The sequence below is a fragment of the Talpa occidentalis genome, unplaced genomic scaffold (assembly GCF_014898055.3).
Source record: "Talpa occidentalis isolate TD23 unplaced genomic scaffold, MPIMG_talOcc4v2.1 talOcc4.6, whole genome shotgun sequence".
In the NCBI taxonomy this organism is placed as follows: domain Eukaryota; kingdom Metazoa; phylum Chordata; class Mammalia; order Eulipotyphla; family Talpidae; genus Talpa; species Talpa occidentalis.
Window position 1 is genome coordinate 45,208,086 of NW_023604972.1, and position 18,963 is coordinate 45,227,048.

At 40.3% G+C, this 18,963-nt stretch overlaps 1 protein-coding gene across 5 annotated transcripts in view; it reads left to right on the forward strand.

Moving 5' to 3' along the window:
* SEPTIN11 (septin 11) overlaps positions 1–16,581 on the forward strand; it is a 136,806-nt gene extending 120,225 nt beyond the window's left edge. For 3 of the 5 annotated variants that reach the window (XM_037529188.2, XM_037529186.1, XM_037529190.2), the window contains 3 exons: positions 5,417–5,549; positions 7,478–7,665; positions 11,479–11,875. In XM_037529188.2, the coding sequence (XP_037385085.1) occupies positions 5,417–5,549; positions 7,478–7,665; positions 11,479–11,494 (337 nt within the window). In that variant the 3' untranslated portion in view covers positions 11,495–11,875. Of the gene's footprint in view, positions 1–5,416; positions 5,550–7,477; positions 7,666–11,478; positions 11,876–15,780; positions 16,419–16,448 lie in introns of those variants that run through there. The other 2 variants (XM_037529189.2, XM_037529187.2) reach the window with 2 other exon arrangements.
* Positions 16,582–18,963: the final 2,382 nt, after the last annotated feature.

Below are 18,963 nucleotides of genomic sequence, written 5' to 3' on the forward strand. Positions count from 1 at the left end.
TCACAAAGTTTTCAGATCCACGCAGCCTATTCACTTCAGATGCATGAGGCCTCCATTCACCAGCCTTGTGGAGAGGTGTGTCGAGCTCCATCTGAACAAGGCGACCTGGGCACAGATCCCTGCTCTGTCACTTCTTTGTGTGACCTGGACAGATTATAAACACCACTGAGTGCATTCTCCATCTAATAGAAAGGGAGGTGATAATAATCTTTGTTTGTTGGGTTTTTGGAAGATTAATGAATTCACTTGTGTAAATTGCTTCATACATACTGGTGATGTCTTCTATCAGCCAAGCCCTTTACTAGGTGGTTCCAGGTGATTCTAACAGGGAGAAATTGTGCTGTGTGAATTATCAGAATGAAGGCTGAACTTGAGTGTCTGTACTCTGTTTCCCTCTCTTGACTTTGGGAAGCAAACCCTGCTTCTACCAAGGGCTGTTACGAGAACCTGAGAAGATAAAATCCTCAGTTTCAACCACCCTAAAACCTATGGAAAATTTGTTCATTTCTCACTTAGAAAAAGTTGTTAATAACTACAATTAAATATTAAGTTAGAAGAGCTAAAAATTGCAAAAGATATAATCACTTTAGTATAATATCATAATAATATAATTTAGGTAAACATAGACCCAGTTCTTTTTGGATTGGTTTCACTGACTGGAAGTATGGAGTGAAGGTTTCTGGTGTCTCATTCATACTTGGGATGCCAGAGATGCAATCCAAGAGGGAAGAGGATCTGTATTTCCTGGCATTGTTCTAGGTTATTTCTAAATAATTTACTATAGTTGTGACCTTTGGAGCAAGGTGTTATTGTCTCTTTCATACGTTGTGTATCATTTGCACTGTCAGAGTTCAAATCCTGGTTCATGCCCTGGGATACAGAGACCTAGTAAGAGGTATTTGTTGAGTCCATTTTCTTGTTCTGGCCCAGAATATCAAGGGAAGGCCATCTGGCCAGTGGCCAGGTTGCGCCTTCATCTTTCTCTAGGACCAGGCTTTCCAACTTTAACTGCACTTCACTGTAAAACTTCTTCATCATGAGCCAGTGTACACATTTCATAAAATAATACCTACTCTTACTGTTTGCACGGCACTCTGGTATTTGCCTTCCTATTCTCTTGAACTTTTAACATCCTGGTTAAGACACTTGATTGGTTTGGGCCCCATAGTTTGAAAATACATCTTCAGAAACTGGAGTATATGCGTGGTTGTGATTAGAACTGGATTAGGCAGAGTCCTCAAGAGAGCTCAGAATTCTGGGCAGCATTACCCAGTCATCCTGTCCATGAGTTACTTAGAAAAAGTTTCTGTGGTTAAGTAAATTTGGGGGAAATCTGAGTCAGTCAAGTTAAACATTCTTTTACTGAAGGATTTCTCAGAGCATTTAACAGAACTTAATTTAGGGTACTGAACACTTCTCTGTCTCCTTTCTAACAAGCAGTGGAACTAATTACATCAAATTACCTGGGAAACATTTAAAAAATGCAGATTACTTGCTTTAGCCTAATATCCTGGTCAGCATCTAGGAGTGGGGTTAGGAAACTGTATTTTGGGAAAAAACAATAAAATATGTCCAGGTCATCAGATGTGCTGCTGGTGTCGGGGCCACCGTGCTCTGTGACTCTGCTTAAGAGACATCACATCCAGTGTGTTCCTTCTTACTCTTGACTTGGAGACAGCCCCTCTGTAGAAGATCTCTTAAAACTGGTGATCTCTGGAACATGCTGTGAATAGGGTTTCTTGGTAGTGTTTCTGTAGAAAGGCGTTCCACTGTTTGTCAGAGGAAGAGGGAGATGCCATTATCCTAAAATAAAGAAAATATGTTTCCACAAAATGTCATAGCAGGGGCAAGTCATCCTCCGTCTTTGGTGATTCTGACCCAAATAATGCTGGTTAAGAGTTTATTAGAAGCTAAGAAGCAAAATCAAATTCTTTTTTTTTTTTCTTAAAAATTTATTTATTTATGCATACAAGAACTGGGGTACAGGCCAGAGATGTGGAGCGTGAGAGGATTCACCAAGACAGAGTGGGGAACAGAACAGCCAGATTGACTGAAATACACTGCTGAGGGAAGCAGCAGGTGAGTCAGGAGAGGTCTGCTGCGCCATATGGGTTGCGCCCTGGCCAGGGATCAAACTCGTGCTATAGCAGCTGCGGGTATATTCATAGGTTGCGTCTTAACCCGTTGCACCACTAGGGAGTCCCCAAAATCAGATTCTTGAATTATTTTATAGTTCTCTTATCAATGTACTTTTATGTCACCATGGTTGTATACCTTACATTTCCAGTCCAAATGTTGCTATCAATGTTAGACACCAACATTAACTTTGACCAAAACCTGTCTTTGTCTCATAAGATAAAGTAAAATCTAAATAAAATCCTGGAACTTGGGCCTCCCTGGTGGCACAAGGGGTTTAGCACCACACTATGAAGCAATCCACAGCCTCTGCAGCACAAGTTCAATCCCCGGCCGGCCAGGGAGAAACCCACATGGCGAAGCAGACCTCTCCTGTCTCACCCGCTGCTCCCCTCAGCAATGTGCTCCAGTCCATCTGCCTGTTCTGTTCCCCACTCTGTCTCTGGTGAATCCTCTCACTCCCCGCATCTCTGGCCTGTACCCCAGTTCTTGTATGCATAAATAAATCTTTTTTAAAAAAATATCCTGGAACTCAAAACACATGGTTATTCATACACAGGTAGGATTGACACCCCTGAGGGTGTTTTTAATTCACCAATAACACATTGATTATAGAAGTTTAAACAATCCAAATTAATAAGTTTTCTAATTGTTTAGTTCTGTTTTTATTTGCAACTATATATTTTTTTTTATCATTTTTACTATTTACATCTATAATTTGTTGCCTTTGTGGCTGATATTAGCAACAATAACATTTATTAAATTCTAATCATACTCTAAGAATGCTATAGAGATGATTTCATTCACTTTTTTTCATTAAATAGCTACTGTGTGATTCCCATTTTATAGATAAAGAAAATTGCATTTTATTGCTTCTAATGACTATATTGTAGTTCTAGGTCCAGTTATCTGTCAATGGACAGTCAGGCTGCTTCCTAGTCAGAGCTGTTATAAAGAGTGCTGATATAAAAATTGTGGAATATACGGGGTTTTTGTGTTGATGGTTTGCATTCTTTGGACATATGCCTAAGAATAGGGTTGGCTGGTAATAAGGTACGTCCATTTTTAGTTTTTTAAGGTAAATCCAGATTGCTTTCCATAGTGGTTACACCAGTTTACTGCCCCACTAGTAGTGTCATAGGGTTCCTCTTTGTCTCCATCTCTCCCGCACTTCTTGGAGATCTTTCTTTTTAATATGTGCTTTCTTACGGACATGAGATGTATCTTATTGTGGTTTTAACCTCTATCTCTTACTGGAAGCAATAGTGGACATTTTTTTCATATGCCATTTGGCCTTCTGGAATCCACTTGGGTGCATTGTTTATATCTGCTGCCCATTTATTTATTGGGTTGCTTGTTTTTTTTTTAATTGTTGAATTCTATGAGTTCTTTCTATCTTGGACAGTAGCCCTTTATCAGTTATATGTTGTGTGAATATTACCTACCATTCAATACAGTATCTTTTTAATCTCTTGCATTTTCTTTGGTTGTATGACAACTTTTCAAAAATAATAAACTTGAGGTAGTCCCATTTGTTTATTTTCCTTGCCATCAATGTTGAGTCACCAAAAACATCTTTATCATGGATGTCATGGAATGTGTCACCAGTGTTTTTTTTCTATATATTGCCACAGATCTTATATCTAGATCTGTATTTTATTTGGAATTTATTTTTGTGTATGGAGTTAGCGAGTGATCCAACTGCATTCTTAGAGGTGTGATTCTCCGGTTTTCCCAGCACCATTTTTTAGAGACTGTCCTTTCCCCACATCGTCATAGCTGCTTTACTGTACATTAGGTCCTTACATGTTTGTGGATTTACTTGTGGGCTTTTAATTCTGTTCCACTTGTCCAGGTACCTCTTTCTGTGCCAGTGCCATGTGGTTTTAGTACTGTTGTTTAATTGTTTAGTTCTTTACAGATGTCTGTATGCTTACAGGTATACTCCTCTACTTGAATATACTTTTTCTCCTAAATTGCTAAGTCTGTATCTGCCATAGCTCTGCATGGTGCCTGGGGTCATCTTTGTGCTGTCCAGTTTGGAGTCAGCACATTGCATGCAGTTGGTCCATGGTAAATGTGAACAATCCTGCAGACTTGTGTTATTATATCTCTTGTTCTTAGAAACTGCAAGGGAGAAATTGAAATCACACTTTATTAACAAGTGTTTCTCTGTATGGGTGTGGGTAAGTGACTTGTTAAGAAAGGTGATTTTTCTAGAAATAGGTATATTCCAAGTTAGAGATAAAGCTAAGCTGTGGTGCTGTATTTAAAATATTGGGCTCCAAGTCAGGAAGAAGACAGGGTTTAATGTAAAAGTACAACTCCCTGCTCTGTTTACTGTTAGTAATATAATACTTGAAAAGTAGCAGTTTTCAGTACTATCTTTCAATACGCAATTGCCTCTTTTGATAGGTCACTAAGTCTGTTTTCTAAACTAGGGTACAGGAGGGAGATGAGTTGAGGGGAGAGTAACATTTGTGAAGCACTGGTGGTTTGTCAATTGCTTTACTCACTTGGCCCCAACTGACTTCCCACACTCATATCTATAGACGGTACTGTCTTCCCACCTTAGACAGAGAACTGAGGCTCACAATTTGCTGTAACCAGAATCTCTTCCTCTTTCTGACTCAGGCCTATGCATACCTTTCCCAATACTAAGTCACCTCCACTTTGTAAAATGCTGTCATACGTTTGGTGTCCCCCTGGCATGCTAATCCAGAAGCTACTAGCCAGTCCAGGCTTTTCTGTATGAATGTCATTAAGATAAATCTTGGCTAGGGGTTAAGCACTGCACTATGAAGCAATCCACAGCCTCTGCAGCACGAGTTCCATCCCGGCCAGCCAGAGAGCAACCCACATGGTGCAGCAGACCTCTCCTGTCTCACCCACTGCTCCCCTCAGAATTGTGTTTCGGTCAGTTTGCCTGTTCTGTTCCCCACTCTGTTTCGGTGAATCCTCTCAACCCCCCCCCAATCTCTGCCCTATACCCCAGTTCTTGTACGCATAAATAAATAAATCTTAAAAAAAAAAAGATAAATCTTGGCTACTTAAGAGATATAATCACATTATCACTAGTGCTGCACTGTGCTTATTGACTTGTGCAGTTGTTGATGAGCATGTGTTTCTGATTGGTACACAACTAAAAAGGAGCTACACGTCCCATATTCTGGTAAGTGTCAGCCACATCAGCTTTTAGGAAAAGAATGGGTTGAGAGTCTATAAACTTCTTTTTATGCAACTTCATGACAATGTCCTTGGTTTGTAATTTTTTGACTAGTCTTCAGGAGACATATGAAGCAAAAAGGAATGAATTTCTGGGAGAACTTCAGAAAAAGGAAGAAGAAATGAGACAAATGTTTGTGATGAGAGTGAAGGAGAAAGAAGCAGAACTTAAAGAGGCAGAGAAAGAGGTAAGTCCCTCTCTTCAAAGGGAAGAAATATAAGCAAGATGTTTTATTCATACTTCACTTTTATAGGACTTCATGCTATCCTAAGCAATTCCTACATACTAACATGCAAGAAAGGTAGATCAGACATTTTTCTCCATTTTACAGATGATAACACTGAGTCATGAAAGGGTAAGCAATTTATGCAGCAACATACCTAGCAGCAATGCAGAGACCAAAACTAAATCTAAGGTCTCCAGACCTAGTCCCATATATTTGTTAACTCTATGTGTCCTTAGTGTACAAGTGATGAAATGTAAGATTTGGTATTCTGGGACTATTACTATTGTTTTGGTCCATCAGCCAACTCGGTGACCTAAACAATGGAGTGGCCTCAGACCCTCTGAGAGTGACACGTCTCCGTCTATGGTAAGGCTTCCCCTGTGTTGGCCAGGCGCTCACGCTCCAGGTGCCTCTGACCTCACCTCATTCCCCATGCCTAGGCCAAATCAACTGCTTTCTACAAGTTCACATGAATTTCTGTCATAACATTCATCGCATTGCAGGACAGATGAGAAAGAGAAATCTGTTTGCCTCTGATGGTAAAAAATAAGCATCTCAGACGCTTGACCTGCAGCTCAATATCATTTCCTAATGATATTGCCTAAATAATTTCCTTGTCTTCCCCTTATTTAATAAAGCTTACTGAAACTTAGAGCTTATTTAAATAGCTAATTAGCCACATAGTTTTGCTACAGAGAAATAAAAGTTAAGCCTTATTACTGTTGAGTTTAAATACCAAGTGGATACTGGGGTAAAAATCTGGAGTGACTTACTGAGAATTTTTCCTTCTTCCCTTCCTTCCTTCTTCCTTGTAATACTTTTCTTAATTCAACTTTTTTTTAAAAAATTGATTTATTTATGCATATAAGAACTGGGGTATAGGCCAGAGGTGAGGGGATGAGAGGAGTCACCAGAGACAAGGTGGGGCACGGAACAGGAAGAATGACTGAAATACACTGCTGAGGGGAGCAGCGGGCGAGTCAGGAGAGGTCTGCTGCACCATGTGGGTAGCTCCCTGATCGGCTGGGGATCGAACTCATGCTGCAGTGGCTGTGATAGCTTCATAGGTTGCATTTTAACCCCTAGTGTCACCAGGGAGACCCTTCTTAATTCAACTTTTTAAGAGCCAAAAACTTCTCAACATATTATTATTTAAATAACTTATTGTTTAGATAGTGAGCGAGAGATATAGTAACTGTGTATATATATATACGTCTCTAAGTAAATATGTATTGTACATTTTGAATAGGACCAGAAGTAAAGGACAACTTTTGCCACTAATAAATGACAATTTTTATCTAAAAATTTCTTTTTAGGATCATGGGTAATTGTAACATATTTTTTATGCTTTTCCCAATGAATACGTATTTTATTATCAGAGAAGGTGTACAAGATTGCTATTAGTGCCCGGTGGTCAAAATCTCAACAGTGTAGAGCCTCCCTGGTGGCACAAGGAGTTAAGATGCAGCACTATGAAGCTATCCGCAGCCTCTGCAGCACGAGTTCAATCCCCAGCCAGGGAGCTACCCACATGGTGCAGCAGACCTCTCCTGATTTGCCTGCTGCTCCCCTCAGCAGTATTTCAATCTGCTGAGTAGTCAATCTGCCTGTTCTGTTCCCCACTCTGTCTCTAGTGACTCCTCTCACCCCACCACATCTCTGGCCTGTACCCCAGTTCTTGTATGCATAAATAAATCTTTAAAAAAAAAAACTCAACAGTGTATAGGGCTGCCAGGGCCTCCTCCACCATATTCCAGATTGTGCTTCCCTCCTGTAATCAAAGTTCAGGCAGCAACATGATGCGTGTCTGCTCTTGGACGCATCCAGATAATCTTCCATCAGTAGACTTTTCCTTCCCTTCACAAGTCTGTTCGAATTTTTCTCTCCAGCTCCATGAGAAATTTGACCTCCTAAAGCGGACACACCAAGAAGAGAAGAAGAAAGTGGAAGACAAGAAGAAGGAACTGGAGGAGGAGGTGAACAATTTCCAGAAGAAGAAAGCAGCAGCACAGCTACTACAGTCCCAGGCCCAGCAGTCTGGGGCCCAGCAAACCAAGAAAGACAAGGATAAGAAAAAGTAAGCAGGTGTCACCCCCCACACTGGGGCCTCTAACAACTTATTCCTCTTGCATGTCTCTACTTGTCCAATGTGCAGACTGGAAACTGTTGATTTACCACAACGATAAAAGCAAGTATTTTCTCTACAGTGCAGGGAAGACGATAAAGGTTTTTAAGTATTTCTAAAGGGTACACAAACATTAATTTATAAACTTGACATACAATCAAGCAAACAGGACTGGAGAAACCTGTCTCCAGTAGCATCATCTGCACCAACACTAGGACTCCTGAAAGTGTATTTCTCATCACTATCCTTGGAGACAATCCTCACAGCTCCTAAGAAATAGCATTCTAAAGTTATAATTGTTAAAAATTATTTTTCTACTCTGTGTTGTAAGGCTCAATAAGCCAGTCATTGAAAGTCTTGTTCTAAAATGAAAGATTTGGAAGCGCTACTACTAGTGGCCATAGTTTTCCTCTAAATTCAACATGATGATTTTACTGTGAAATAGCTTCAAATGCCATCCGGCTAAGTTATCCCCACCAACCCTCAAGCCAAACTTATAAGCATACATAAAACATTTTAAAATATGGCCTTGTCTTAATGTGCCAAAGGGTCAGATTCTGCTCTTGAGTCAGTCACTTCCTATGATAACTCCAATAGCTGCCCAACTCCCGGAGATTCTTCTGGGATCTGAAGCTCTATGTTGAATAACATTCAAGACTAGGGTGCAGTTTTATGACAGTCGCTATTATTGACTTGACAGTGGTCAGTAGGATATCCTTTCAGGGAAGCTTTGTGGTGGCCAGTGGAGAGCCCATGGGGAGTGCCCTCCTTTGTCCATTTGGCATGCAATTCTCTCACTGCAACTGTAAGGCAGAATGTGTTGTCAGAATGTGTTGTCGGCTTTTTGCTCTTCATCCCTAGATGTTAGGTTCTAGGGGAGAAGTGGACATCTAAGTAACAACAAAAATGTTGGTAGGTGAGCTGGCAAAATTCCATTCTTAAAAAATAGGGTAGATAAGGGCCTCCCCGGTGGCACAAGGGGTTAAGCACAGTATGATGAAGCAATCAGCAACCTCTGCAGCAAGAATTCAATCCCCGGCTGGCCAGGGAGCAACCCACGTGGCGCAGCAGACCTCTCCTGACTCGCCCGCTGCTCCCCTCAGCAGTGTATTTCAGTTATTCTTCCTGTTCTGCTCCCTGCTCTGTCTCTGGTGAGTCCTCTCACCCTCCACACCTCTGGCCTGTACCCCAGTTCTTGTATGCATAAATAAATAAATCTTTTTAAAAAATAAATTTAAAAAAATAGAGTAGATAGGATTGATTCTGCACAATAGTTAAGGTCTGTCACAGGGATGTGAACACAGAGCTGATGTCGCACAGTCTCGGGGATCGGGCCGACTGCCTGAGGGCTCTTACTACACTGACCTTGGGAGAGATCAAAATGCACTGCTACGGTCATGCCTGGACAGAGTTTGAAACCATATTTTACAAACTTGGAGGTTTTCAAGCTCTGAGACTGCAGAACATGATGTGTCAAGAGAGTGTGAGAGCAGACAAGTCTCCCCAGCATGACGAAGGACGTGACGATGTAGGCAAGGTGTGATTTAAATAGAGCTGGTATAGACCCAAGTGACCAAGGGCCTCCAAGGGCCCACAGTTTAGTTCTGCTGGATTATTTCTGAGAGTAACAGTTTCCTAGATTATAATCTAGATTAAGTAAATGCCTGATAACCGTGTGTGTTGGGTGAACGCTGGTAGCTACTGGTGACATTCCCCGTGCGGAGGCGCAGAGATTGCAGTGACTTCAGTGACAACAAAATGAAAGCCATTTAGCATCATACCCTTGTTCATCCACACTACCCCAAGACAAAAATAGTGTGTGTTTCTTCATCTATCAGCATGAGTGAAACAGAAAAAATTGCTGACTCATAGCTTAGGAAACCCAAAGTCAAGTTTTTCTTACCCTGAAGCACTAACGTACATAAAGGTACATGTTTTAAAACTGAAAATGTTTTTAAAGACCAGCAATGTTCCAAGGTTATTACATGTACACTGGATGTGCCTTTAAGCAATAAGGATTCCAAGAGCTGATCATATTGTGCCTCCATTTTAAAAAGTTCATCTAATACCAATCTTCTCAGTGTAGGGAGGTTGTCCTGTCCTTTTTGTCCTTTTGAACATTTTAGATTATTTTCTTCCCAACCTTGGGCCTTAGCAATGCATAATGCTTTTCAGGTTTATAGGAAGTGTGTGTATATATATATATATATATATATATATATATATATATATGAATTTAATTTTTGCCTTATTTAAGCATTTTCATGTATTAATGGAATTGGACTTAATGTGGTGGCCAGCAATCACCAGGTTTTGTGCCTGACCCTGGCATCTGTTTCTGTAACTTCTAGGTTCTTACCCTTTTCCACATTCTCCCATTTGAACAGTGAAAGCAGCTGCCATTTGAAGTCCTGAAGTATGAAAACCAAAAAAAAAAAAAAAAAAAAAAAAAAATCACTCCTCTTGCCAGCACCAGTGGAGAGTTTTGGTTAGCGAGGACCACAGAAAGACAGTAACCAGGGTAACCGAGCAGCACTTTGAAAATAAATGGTACAATTTCCTCCTCCTGGAGCTGCAGGAGATGCTGGAGTGGCGGTACGTGCCACTTAAAGCTGGCTTTGTTCTAGAGAGAAAGTAAAAGGAGAGATGCTTATTTACTTACCAGCTATCAGTCCATCTAAGAGCTTCATTTAGTTTTTCTAATAGTTTTAAATTCTCTTTTTTCTATTCTAATGACACGCTCCCTTTTTAACATAGGTAAGGCTTTATACGTCTCCTTGACTTAATAGTAGCATGAGAGCATCTAACATTTCCTAAGATTACAGACAAAGTAGCACTAACCCTGGCACTGCCATTAGCTGAACCCCACCTCCTGCCAGCCCTGGCCACCAAGTCACTTCCCTTGTTTGCGGCTGCACCACAGTGGTGGGACTGCCCGTGGGTAAGTTGTTCAGTGTACTGTGTTCATCTTTTTTGAAAACTTCACACAGTTGCCAGCAGACATTTGCTGGTTAGGATGCATCCATTCCAAAAGAAAGTTTTAAAATCTATTATTTTAAAACTCTACCTGGCATCTGATAACTACAGTTTACACAATCATCCACTCATCTTCAAAAAAAATTATTTTTATTCTTGCTAAGGAATGATGTTGCATGTTTTGGACTTGCCTAAAATTAGCCATGTGATCTGGAAGTTGGTGTTGCTTTGTACCGAAAAGAGGGGGAAGCTCCTGGCATTGCTGTAGCTGTAACTATATAATGACTGTCTTTTTTTTTTTTCTTCCCAACTAGATTAATAGCATGTCCTCCATCCATGATATTCTAGTCCCCACATCAGTTGTACAGTGACATTTATTGTATATTTATTCTCTGACTCCAGCAGCTCAGAAATGGAAGATGAAGCTCCTATCCAGTGCTGATTTGATACCCAAATCTGCTAGCTAATGGTTTTATATTATTTGAGAAAACAAAAATTAAACAGTATCTCCTTCCGTAGAACTTGTAGTGGTTTCAAGAAGTCACTTGTGAATTCTAAATTACATGCAAATGGAAACTAACCATGTGTTCTTTAATTCAGTATTAAAATTTTGCTTTTGCTTGTCATGTAGAATAGCTTACCCAAATTTTTGGTTTTAATTTCTGTCTGTTCCATAATCATTGCATGAGCATTCACCATCACCAAATGCTGGTGCTGGCGCTCCTAATTTTCCTTTCTTTTTTATTTATTATTATTTCTAACTTTTTTGTTTTGTTTTTTAACTTGCAGTGCAAGCTTCACATAAAGCCTGGCAAGCCAAGGATGGTCCCGCATTCACCTGCTTTTGCAGTAATATGTATCTCTGCCATTTGTGTCCTTTTGTTTTATTTTATTTTTTTACCCTCCCCCAAACACCAATAACTATTAACTCATTTCGCTGGATGTCGTTGGGTTGCGGAAAATGATAGAACAAGGGAGTAACAGCAAAAGCTATGTGCAGCTGGACTCTGTTTCTGGAAAGTAAATGATTTGCCTTTTATGCCTGTTCACTGTGGCGGTGGGGAAGCATGCCTGTGACTTGTATGTTGCTTTGAACCAAGGGAAGGAGGGGAAATTGCTACATGTGTGTCTGACAGGAAACTTCTCACCACCCCAGCAGCTGAACTATAAACCTGAGTAGCCATGACAACAACTTGCTTTTCTTGATTACTCATTTCCAAGATGGCATAAGCCTTGAACTCACTCTGTCTCTGCTCCGCACCTACGCAAACCGAGGTAGCTGTGTATGTAGGTAGAACAGTGGGTAGCATCATGGGACTTTTATACTCAAGTGGATTTTTCGTTTTAGTTAGTAACACTTGGCCTAGGCTATGTGTCAGTTCAGATTGACCAGCCTCTCTTAGAGCTTTAAAAATGTGTCTGAACTCCTGTCTTTCAAGTCCTGGCCAAGTGGAACTCTCATGAAAAAACTATGATTATGTTCACTTTGGTCAGTGTAGTCTTGATCCTCACAGACAGAGATCGCGAAGTTTGGGTCACATAACGTTGTTTGGTAGAAGAATCTTCCACCAACGTTGAGAGGCTTTCTACAATCCACTTACTACTCATAAACATCAATCTTTCATTATTGCAATCATTTTGCTCACAGTGACCTGAGAGGAGGGTCTCATGACCAACTCCAGGAAATCAGTGATTCTAATCACATTTTTCCATAATAACAAGAAAATATCCAAAAATACTTAAACAGAAAATATGTATATCACCTGTCACACACATTTGAGGGGACCTTGTCAATTTCAGAGAGAAATGGAAAGGATTGTAGCATAAACCCCACGAGTCAGGAAAGTAGGACTTCAACTTCACATCCAACTTCCTTGCATCATCTCTATTTGCTATTTGGCAATAAAGGGAAGAAGAAAATAGAAGAGCTGGCCTTTCAGATGCAGTTGTCTCGCAGGATTGATCCTCACCTTTCCTCGCGCCATGACTAGCTCTACCTGTTCTTGATGTCCGAGGCCCGCTGCTCTGACAGGGAGGATCAGGACGAACCTCGGGGCCGGGACACAGTCTCCAGGCCAAGTTGGTGTGGGAAAAGGCCGAGCGAGGCTCCTTTCTGTGCTGTCCTTTCTGGTGCTTACTCTTTCATCTGCCTGACTTCCCCACCCCTACTAACAAAATCCTTCCGGCCTTCTCTATGGTCTTTTTCTTACTTGAAAGAAAACATTTCTCACGTAGCCAGTATTTCCCCTCTGCATTTTCCTCCTGGCCTTTACGAGTCATCCATGAAGTGAAAGGATAGAAGACACTGCCCACTCCTGACACACACACCCCTGTTTTCAATCAATAACCTCTAGTTTACACAAAGATTTTTTTTTGTCCCTTCTCCTCATCCTCAACCACACTCTTCGGGGAATTGTAGAAGGGAGAGTCTTTCATGAACTGATTAAGGCTTAATTAGACAAGGTAAGGAAATCAGTTTCATTGAAGCCCAAACTAAGCGGGGATAGAAACTGCAAACTAGAAGCAGCAATGGTGGCATAGAGACAGTTTAGGAGCTGCTGGTCCAATGTTTCTGTTTTTGCTTTTTTTTTTAATGATTTTAGCCTGAAGCTCACTGTGGAGCGGCCAGGTGGCGGCGGCATGCTGCGCTCAGCATGGCTGGGTTTGCTCACACCCTGTGCAGCAGGCGAGAGCTTGAGTGCTTGTGTGATGTGCTTGTTCCAACCACTGCTTACGTGAGCATTTTTTGTGCCTTATAACAGAACATACACTTTTAATTTCTAAAAATGCATTCCTAAAATTAACATTTTAGATGCATCACTAAAACCTTTTGAAAGCGAATGGAGTGGTGAAAGACATCCAACTGACTTTTTGATTCCAAGATTATTGATTGGGTTCATTTTTCCCATTCCATTTTTCATAGGAAAATACATGATACGGAGAGTCAGGGAATAAAAAGTCAAAGAAACATATGAAAGGTTTTTTTTCCTTAATGTGTGCTTCTGAACTTTTTTCTACCACTGCTCCCTAGCCCTGTTTTGTTTGTTATTGCTGCTTTTCTCTTTTCTTTCTGTATCTATGCCTTTTTTCACAGTAGTCCTTGGCTCTGCACGGAATAAGTGATATCCTCAAATCTAATTGGATGTGCTTTCGCCTTTGCATGTAAGTATGAGAGTAAAAGACCTTTGAGAACTTCCTGACTTTTTAAAATTAGAGAAACAAATGAGATAATATTTGTTTAAAAAATATATTTAAAATGGCCACATTAATACCTTTTTCTTTGTTACAAGAAACACATTCAGGTTTTCCCTGATATCAATTTAGGAAATCAGAAATTGCTAATCCTGATCTGTGTTCTACATAGCATCATGGATATATTAGGGGACCCCTTAGTTCTGATGATGTGAATAAAACTAGAATAAGACATACCTCCCAATGCAGAAATCAAGAGGAAAAAGTTTCATGGCAGTCTGTCTTTATGACTGCTTACATTTTTGGTGATCTTGGTTTTAACAGTGTTGGTCTCTCCCTCCTGCTAACTGCTGCTTGCAGTGAGCACCCTTTTTTTTTTCTTTCTTTTTTTTTTTTTTTGGTTAAATAGCCTAGCTAGCCTCTCCCCACATCTTTTATTCAACCATATAACCACCTTTTGCTTCTTCTGAAATTTAGATACATGTAACCAGTTGTATGTTTGGTAGGATGTGATGAAAAAAGCACTTACGAGAATTTATTGATAGTTCAGAGACTTTGCCCGGCTTACTCTCTTTATTTGCCAAGGTTTTGACCAGAAAGGGCATCTCAACCAGGGGGGACATTTAACAGAGCTCTGGGCACAGGTTTCTTACTTATCTTCCTTTTCTACTTTGTAATCTCACCAGCAATAACACTTATTCTTCGTATCTTGTGCAACTCAAATGAACAGAATTGGTTTCTTCACTTTCTTGATATATCCATGTATTTCGCATACAAAAATGGTTGAATCAAGTGTTTCATCTGTTACCAGCCCGTCATACTGTCTCTGTGTGGTCCCACCAAAACCATCCATTCAGATCTCTTTGCTTTGCCATTTGCCAGTGTCTGAAATTGTCAAGTCTCAGCTTCCGGAATTCTTGGTTCCATTGACAGGACACATATGTGATGACTCTTCGGTAGAAATTTTGACCTACAAAGTTTAGATTGTATGTAGGTATGAAGGAAGTTTTTGAAATAAATTGAAATTAAGCTGTGAACAGCATTAGAACTTTGTCTATTTCTTAATTTTAAAATATGCTGATATGCCTTAAACTGTAGTTATATAGTTCATTGTCATTTTGCTGTTTGAAAATAACCAATGTGTTTCTAAAACTGTTGTGTAATCTACTTTCAGTGTTAAAGCAGAATTGTCATATATGTAAGCTGCATGTTAGACACTTGTCTTTAAAAACTAAAATAATTGTATTGATGTGAAGCGTAACATTTTCTCAAGTATGAAAGTAATCATGTAGCAAACATGCTCGGATATTTGGTGTCTGTTAAGGTAGGAGAGTGGTGAACAGGTAATCTATGCATATATCACTAGTGCCAAAACATAAAGTGGGGGAAAATATATTTTTACCCAAACATTGTGTGCCCTTTTGTGAATTCTTTTTAGTCACTGCTTGATATGCCTATGTACACATGCTTAATATATTGGATAAAAGAAATAGGGATAAAAGAGCCTCGTGCTTTTCCGGCATTGTCTGGTGAACTTCGAACGCTGCCATCACCGCAGCACCAGCTTCTCCAAGATACATGCCATGTGGCACCCTGTATTTTGTATACCTTCTCTGCCACCCGTTCTTCCCCCAACTCCCCTGCCCTTTTACCTGATAAGCATTCCCTGGCACCCCCTGCTTGGACCAGCTGAGGCATCCTCTTCTTGGCTTCTGGTGCCAAAGCTGCTGCTGCTGCTGCTGCTGCTGCTGCCTCTGCTCCCCTGGGCGCCTCCGGGAAGCCATCTTTTAACTGACATGCTACTGTTCTTTCACAGTGGGTTGTAGAGGAGTCCTTGCCCCCCTTTAAGCCTTTAAGAATCAAGTTTGAATCTGAACCTTTCTTTTTTCTCTTCTGTAGCTTCTTCTTTATGTAACCATCCTGTTGACAAGCCCTACTCTCTCCTAATGGACATAGCGCATTAGAAGAGCAGGAGCTGTCTGTTCACACGTGTTGGGGAAGAGTTACCTCATTTCCACCATCGCCTCCTTTTCTTTTAAAGTCTGGGCCAAATACTGCACTGCTGTTTGTATTTGTCGATGTCTGTTTACAAACCACTGCCCACAGTGGTTACTAAAGTGACTATCACTACCCAAAAGAGTAATACTTAATATACCAAGGAAATTGAGTGAAACAGAACCTGGGCCAAGACCCAAGGTAGCCATGCGTTGGGATCTTCTTGCATAGCTGTCAGTGTTCTTGAAGCTGCTGATCCAAGTGTTCACGGACTGAAGACAGTGTGTACCCTAATCTGAGGTGGCCATCACCTCCACGGTCCACAAACTTGACCTCATGTTAACTCCAGACTTCTCTGTCCCATGAGTGACATTCTGAACAGCCCTATTGGAAACCCTCAACCATCAATCAGGTCATAAGATGTGGGCAACATCTTATCCCTTTTGTTAGTTTTTTGGGTTGCTTTGGAGTTTTTTGCATTTTTTCCCTTAGTATTTGATATTGCATGAAGAGATGGCTACAATTTTTTTTTATTTGGAGTGTTCTATTGATACAATGTTTTTATTTTTCAGCTGACCATCTGCCTCTTGAGAGAGAGAAGTGGGCATCCTTCCTTTAAATTCAGGAACCATTGTTGTTTTATTTGACGCTTTTTCTGTTACCTGCATTCCTCTATATAAGTTGTTTTGGAAAAAAAAAAATTCCAGTTAGCCAGTTGTTTATGTATTGGTTATTCAAATTTAGTTTTGGCATCAAAATTATGCCAGTTGTAAGTTCAAGAAGAAATTTAAGCAAGGCTTATGTCACAGAAATCTGTTTAAGATGCTCTCCTCATCTCAGATACAACAGAAAACCCCTTTGCTATCACTGTGGGTTGACATACAAATTTTAGTTATGTTTAAAATATGCCAGTGTTGCGTAGATGACTTTTCTGCCTTTGGAACTCAATTTATATTTAAAGGTATCTTAAAATAACTTTTGGGCCCATCCCTAATTTTTTATTCTTGTAAAACTCTGCTTCTTACCTTGTGTTCAGAGTTTTCCTGTGTCCTGGACCACAGGAAACCCCAAACAAGTATGTATCTTTTCCCAGACAACAATGTTTCTGATTCACATTGTCTTCCAAGTTATCAGATGGCTTTCTCCACTGTCCACAAAAAACCTGTCATTCATGCAAATCACTTAAAATACACCCATGTACACACACACACACACACACACACATCCCTACCTGCCAGGGAAGTCAGTGATTTCTAATGTTGACCCATTTGGGTTGGGCTAGAATCAGGGCTAAGCACCTCTGGGTGACTTGTAGAGTATGAACATGCATACTTGTAATTCCATACTTTTAAGTTAACTTATAATTTCATTACTTTTCACAAGTCTTTGATTATTTCCATCTTCATGTCCCCACAGTAAGCAGATTATAAGAATACTGTTGATGGCATGAGTCACATTTGTCAAGAGCCTTGGGAATGTTCCCCCTCCAAGAATGGTAGCTTGTGCCTCTATTGGAAGGTGAAATGATGAAGCAAAGGTCTCTGCTGGTTGATTCACCTGAGCAATTCAGTGAGCAGGCTGGCAAGCAGCTTTGTTTAGACACTACTAGTAAATTAATAAAGCCAGATTCATTTTAGCCATTAAACAATTCAAATATGCCCAAATATGCCCTTCCCCTCCATGCTACACCAATCCATGGGTAGAAAGCTGCTAGTGGCAAGTGAGTACCGACTGACGCCAGAGCGTGGCATATCAGTTCTGTAAGTTAAATGCAAACATCCTACCTGTGTGACACCACTGTAATCACTAAGTAAATAATGGGCTTAGTTTATTCTTAGACTCCTTATTTTTCATATCAACTTTAAAATATGGTCACCACCTTCACGGGGGTGGTCTATATCAACCTTAAATACCTTGTTACTCATTTTAAAAGCAAATTCTGCTTAAGGTTGTAAAGCTATTTGGGGTACAATATTTGAAAATCAAATTAGGTAGTTTTGTGGGTTTTTTTTTTTTTTTTAGAGAAATGTGTAGTCTATTATTGCTATTCCCTTATTATCCTTCTTAGTCCCCAAGTTAGAGGAAGTATTATAGTAATCATCTTAACGGGAGGGCATGGGAAGGAAGTTTGTCCCCCATCAGGTATGAGGGAAGCAGGTCATGGACACCACTGGTCAAGTGATTGGCTTTTTATTTCAGGTGGTTCTTCTCAAGTGTTGAAAAAACTGGTAGGTTCTCAAGTTCTGACTGACCAACTAAGAGATAGAAACAAGGGATAATTATCCATAATTATAATTACTTACTTGCCCAAGCTACACTGGGAAAAAAAAAAAAAGGCAAGAATTGAACCATCTCAACCTATTTCTACTCGGTAACGAGGCTTTTTATTTTTCATTATTCTTCAAAAAATTACTTGACTTCAAATACAGCTCAGCCTTATTGCTACAAGCATGTAGACATAACACATCACAGGAGGGAACTGATCTTCTTACCCAGTATGCACTGAGCGGGCCAGATAAAATTAGGTCATCTTCCAAATATACGTAGCCCAATTTTTCTACCCCTTAACCGTACCTAGCAAATGAAATTTCCTTATTTGTTTTTGCCTGTATTTGGCCCAGATTAGGGTAAACAGTTTTGGTTCTCTGAAACTAACCAGAGTTTTCATTGTATTTACACGACACATTTCTACACAGAACCTTTTGGTTTGCAGAAGACTCTCATCTTCCCGCCCTGGAGACTGACAGTAATGGCAGTGTGGTTCACTTTGAAGATCCTTGTACTGGAATTCTTAAGACCATGGTATTTAGTCCTGTGACTGATACCATCTGGTTTGCATCAGTCTCTAGTAAACAGCTGGCATCTCCTGCTGGTAAAGAGATTGACTGTTACTTTGAAAAGACTTCATTGTAAGCCAGGTATACACTCCCTCCCTTTCCCGCCTTCCGGTTTTACTCCTAACTTGTAGTTGTATATAAATGAGACCTTTTGTCAGCGGCGTAACATGTGAGGTGCAAATGAAATTTCGCATCTACTTCAGTTACCTGCCACGCCGCCAGCTGACCGGCCCTTCAATCCACTGTGGAA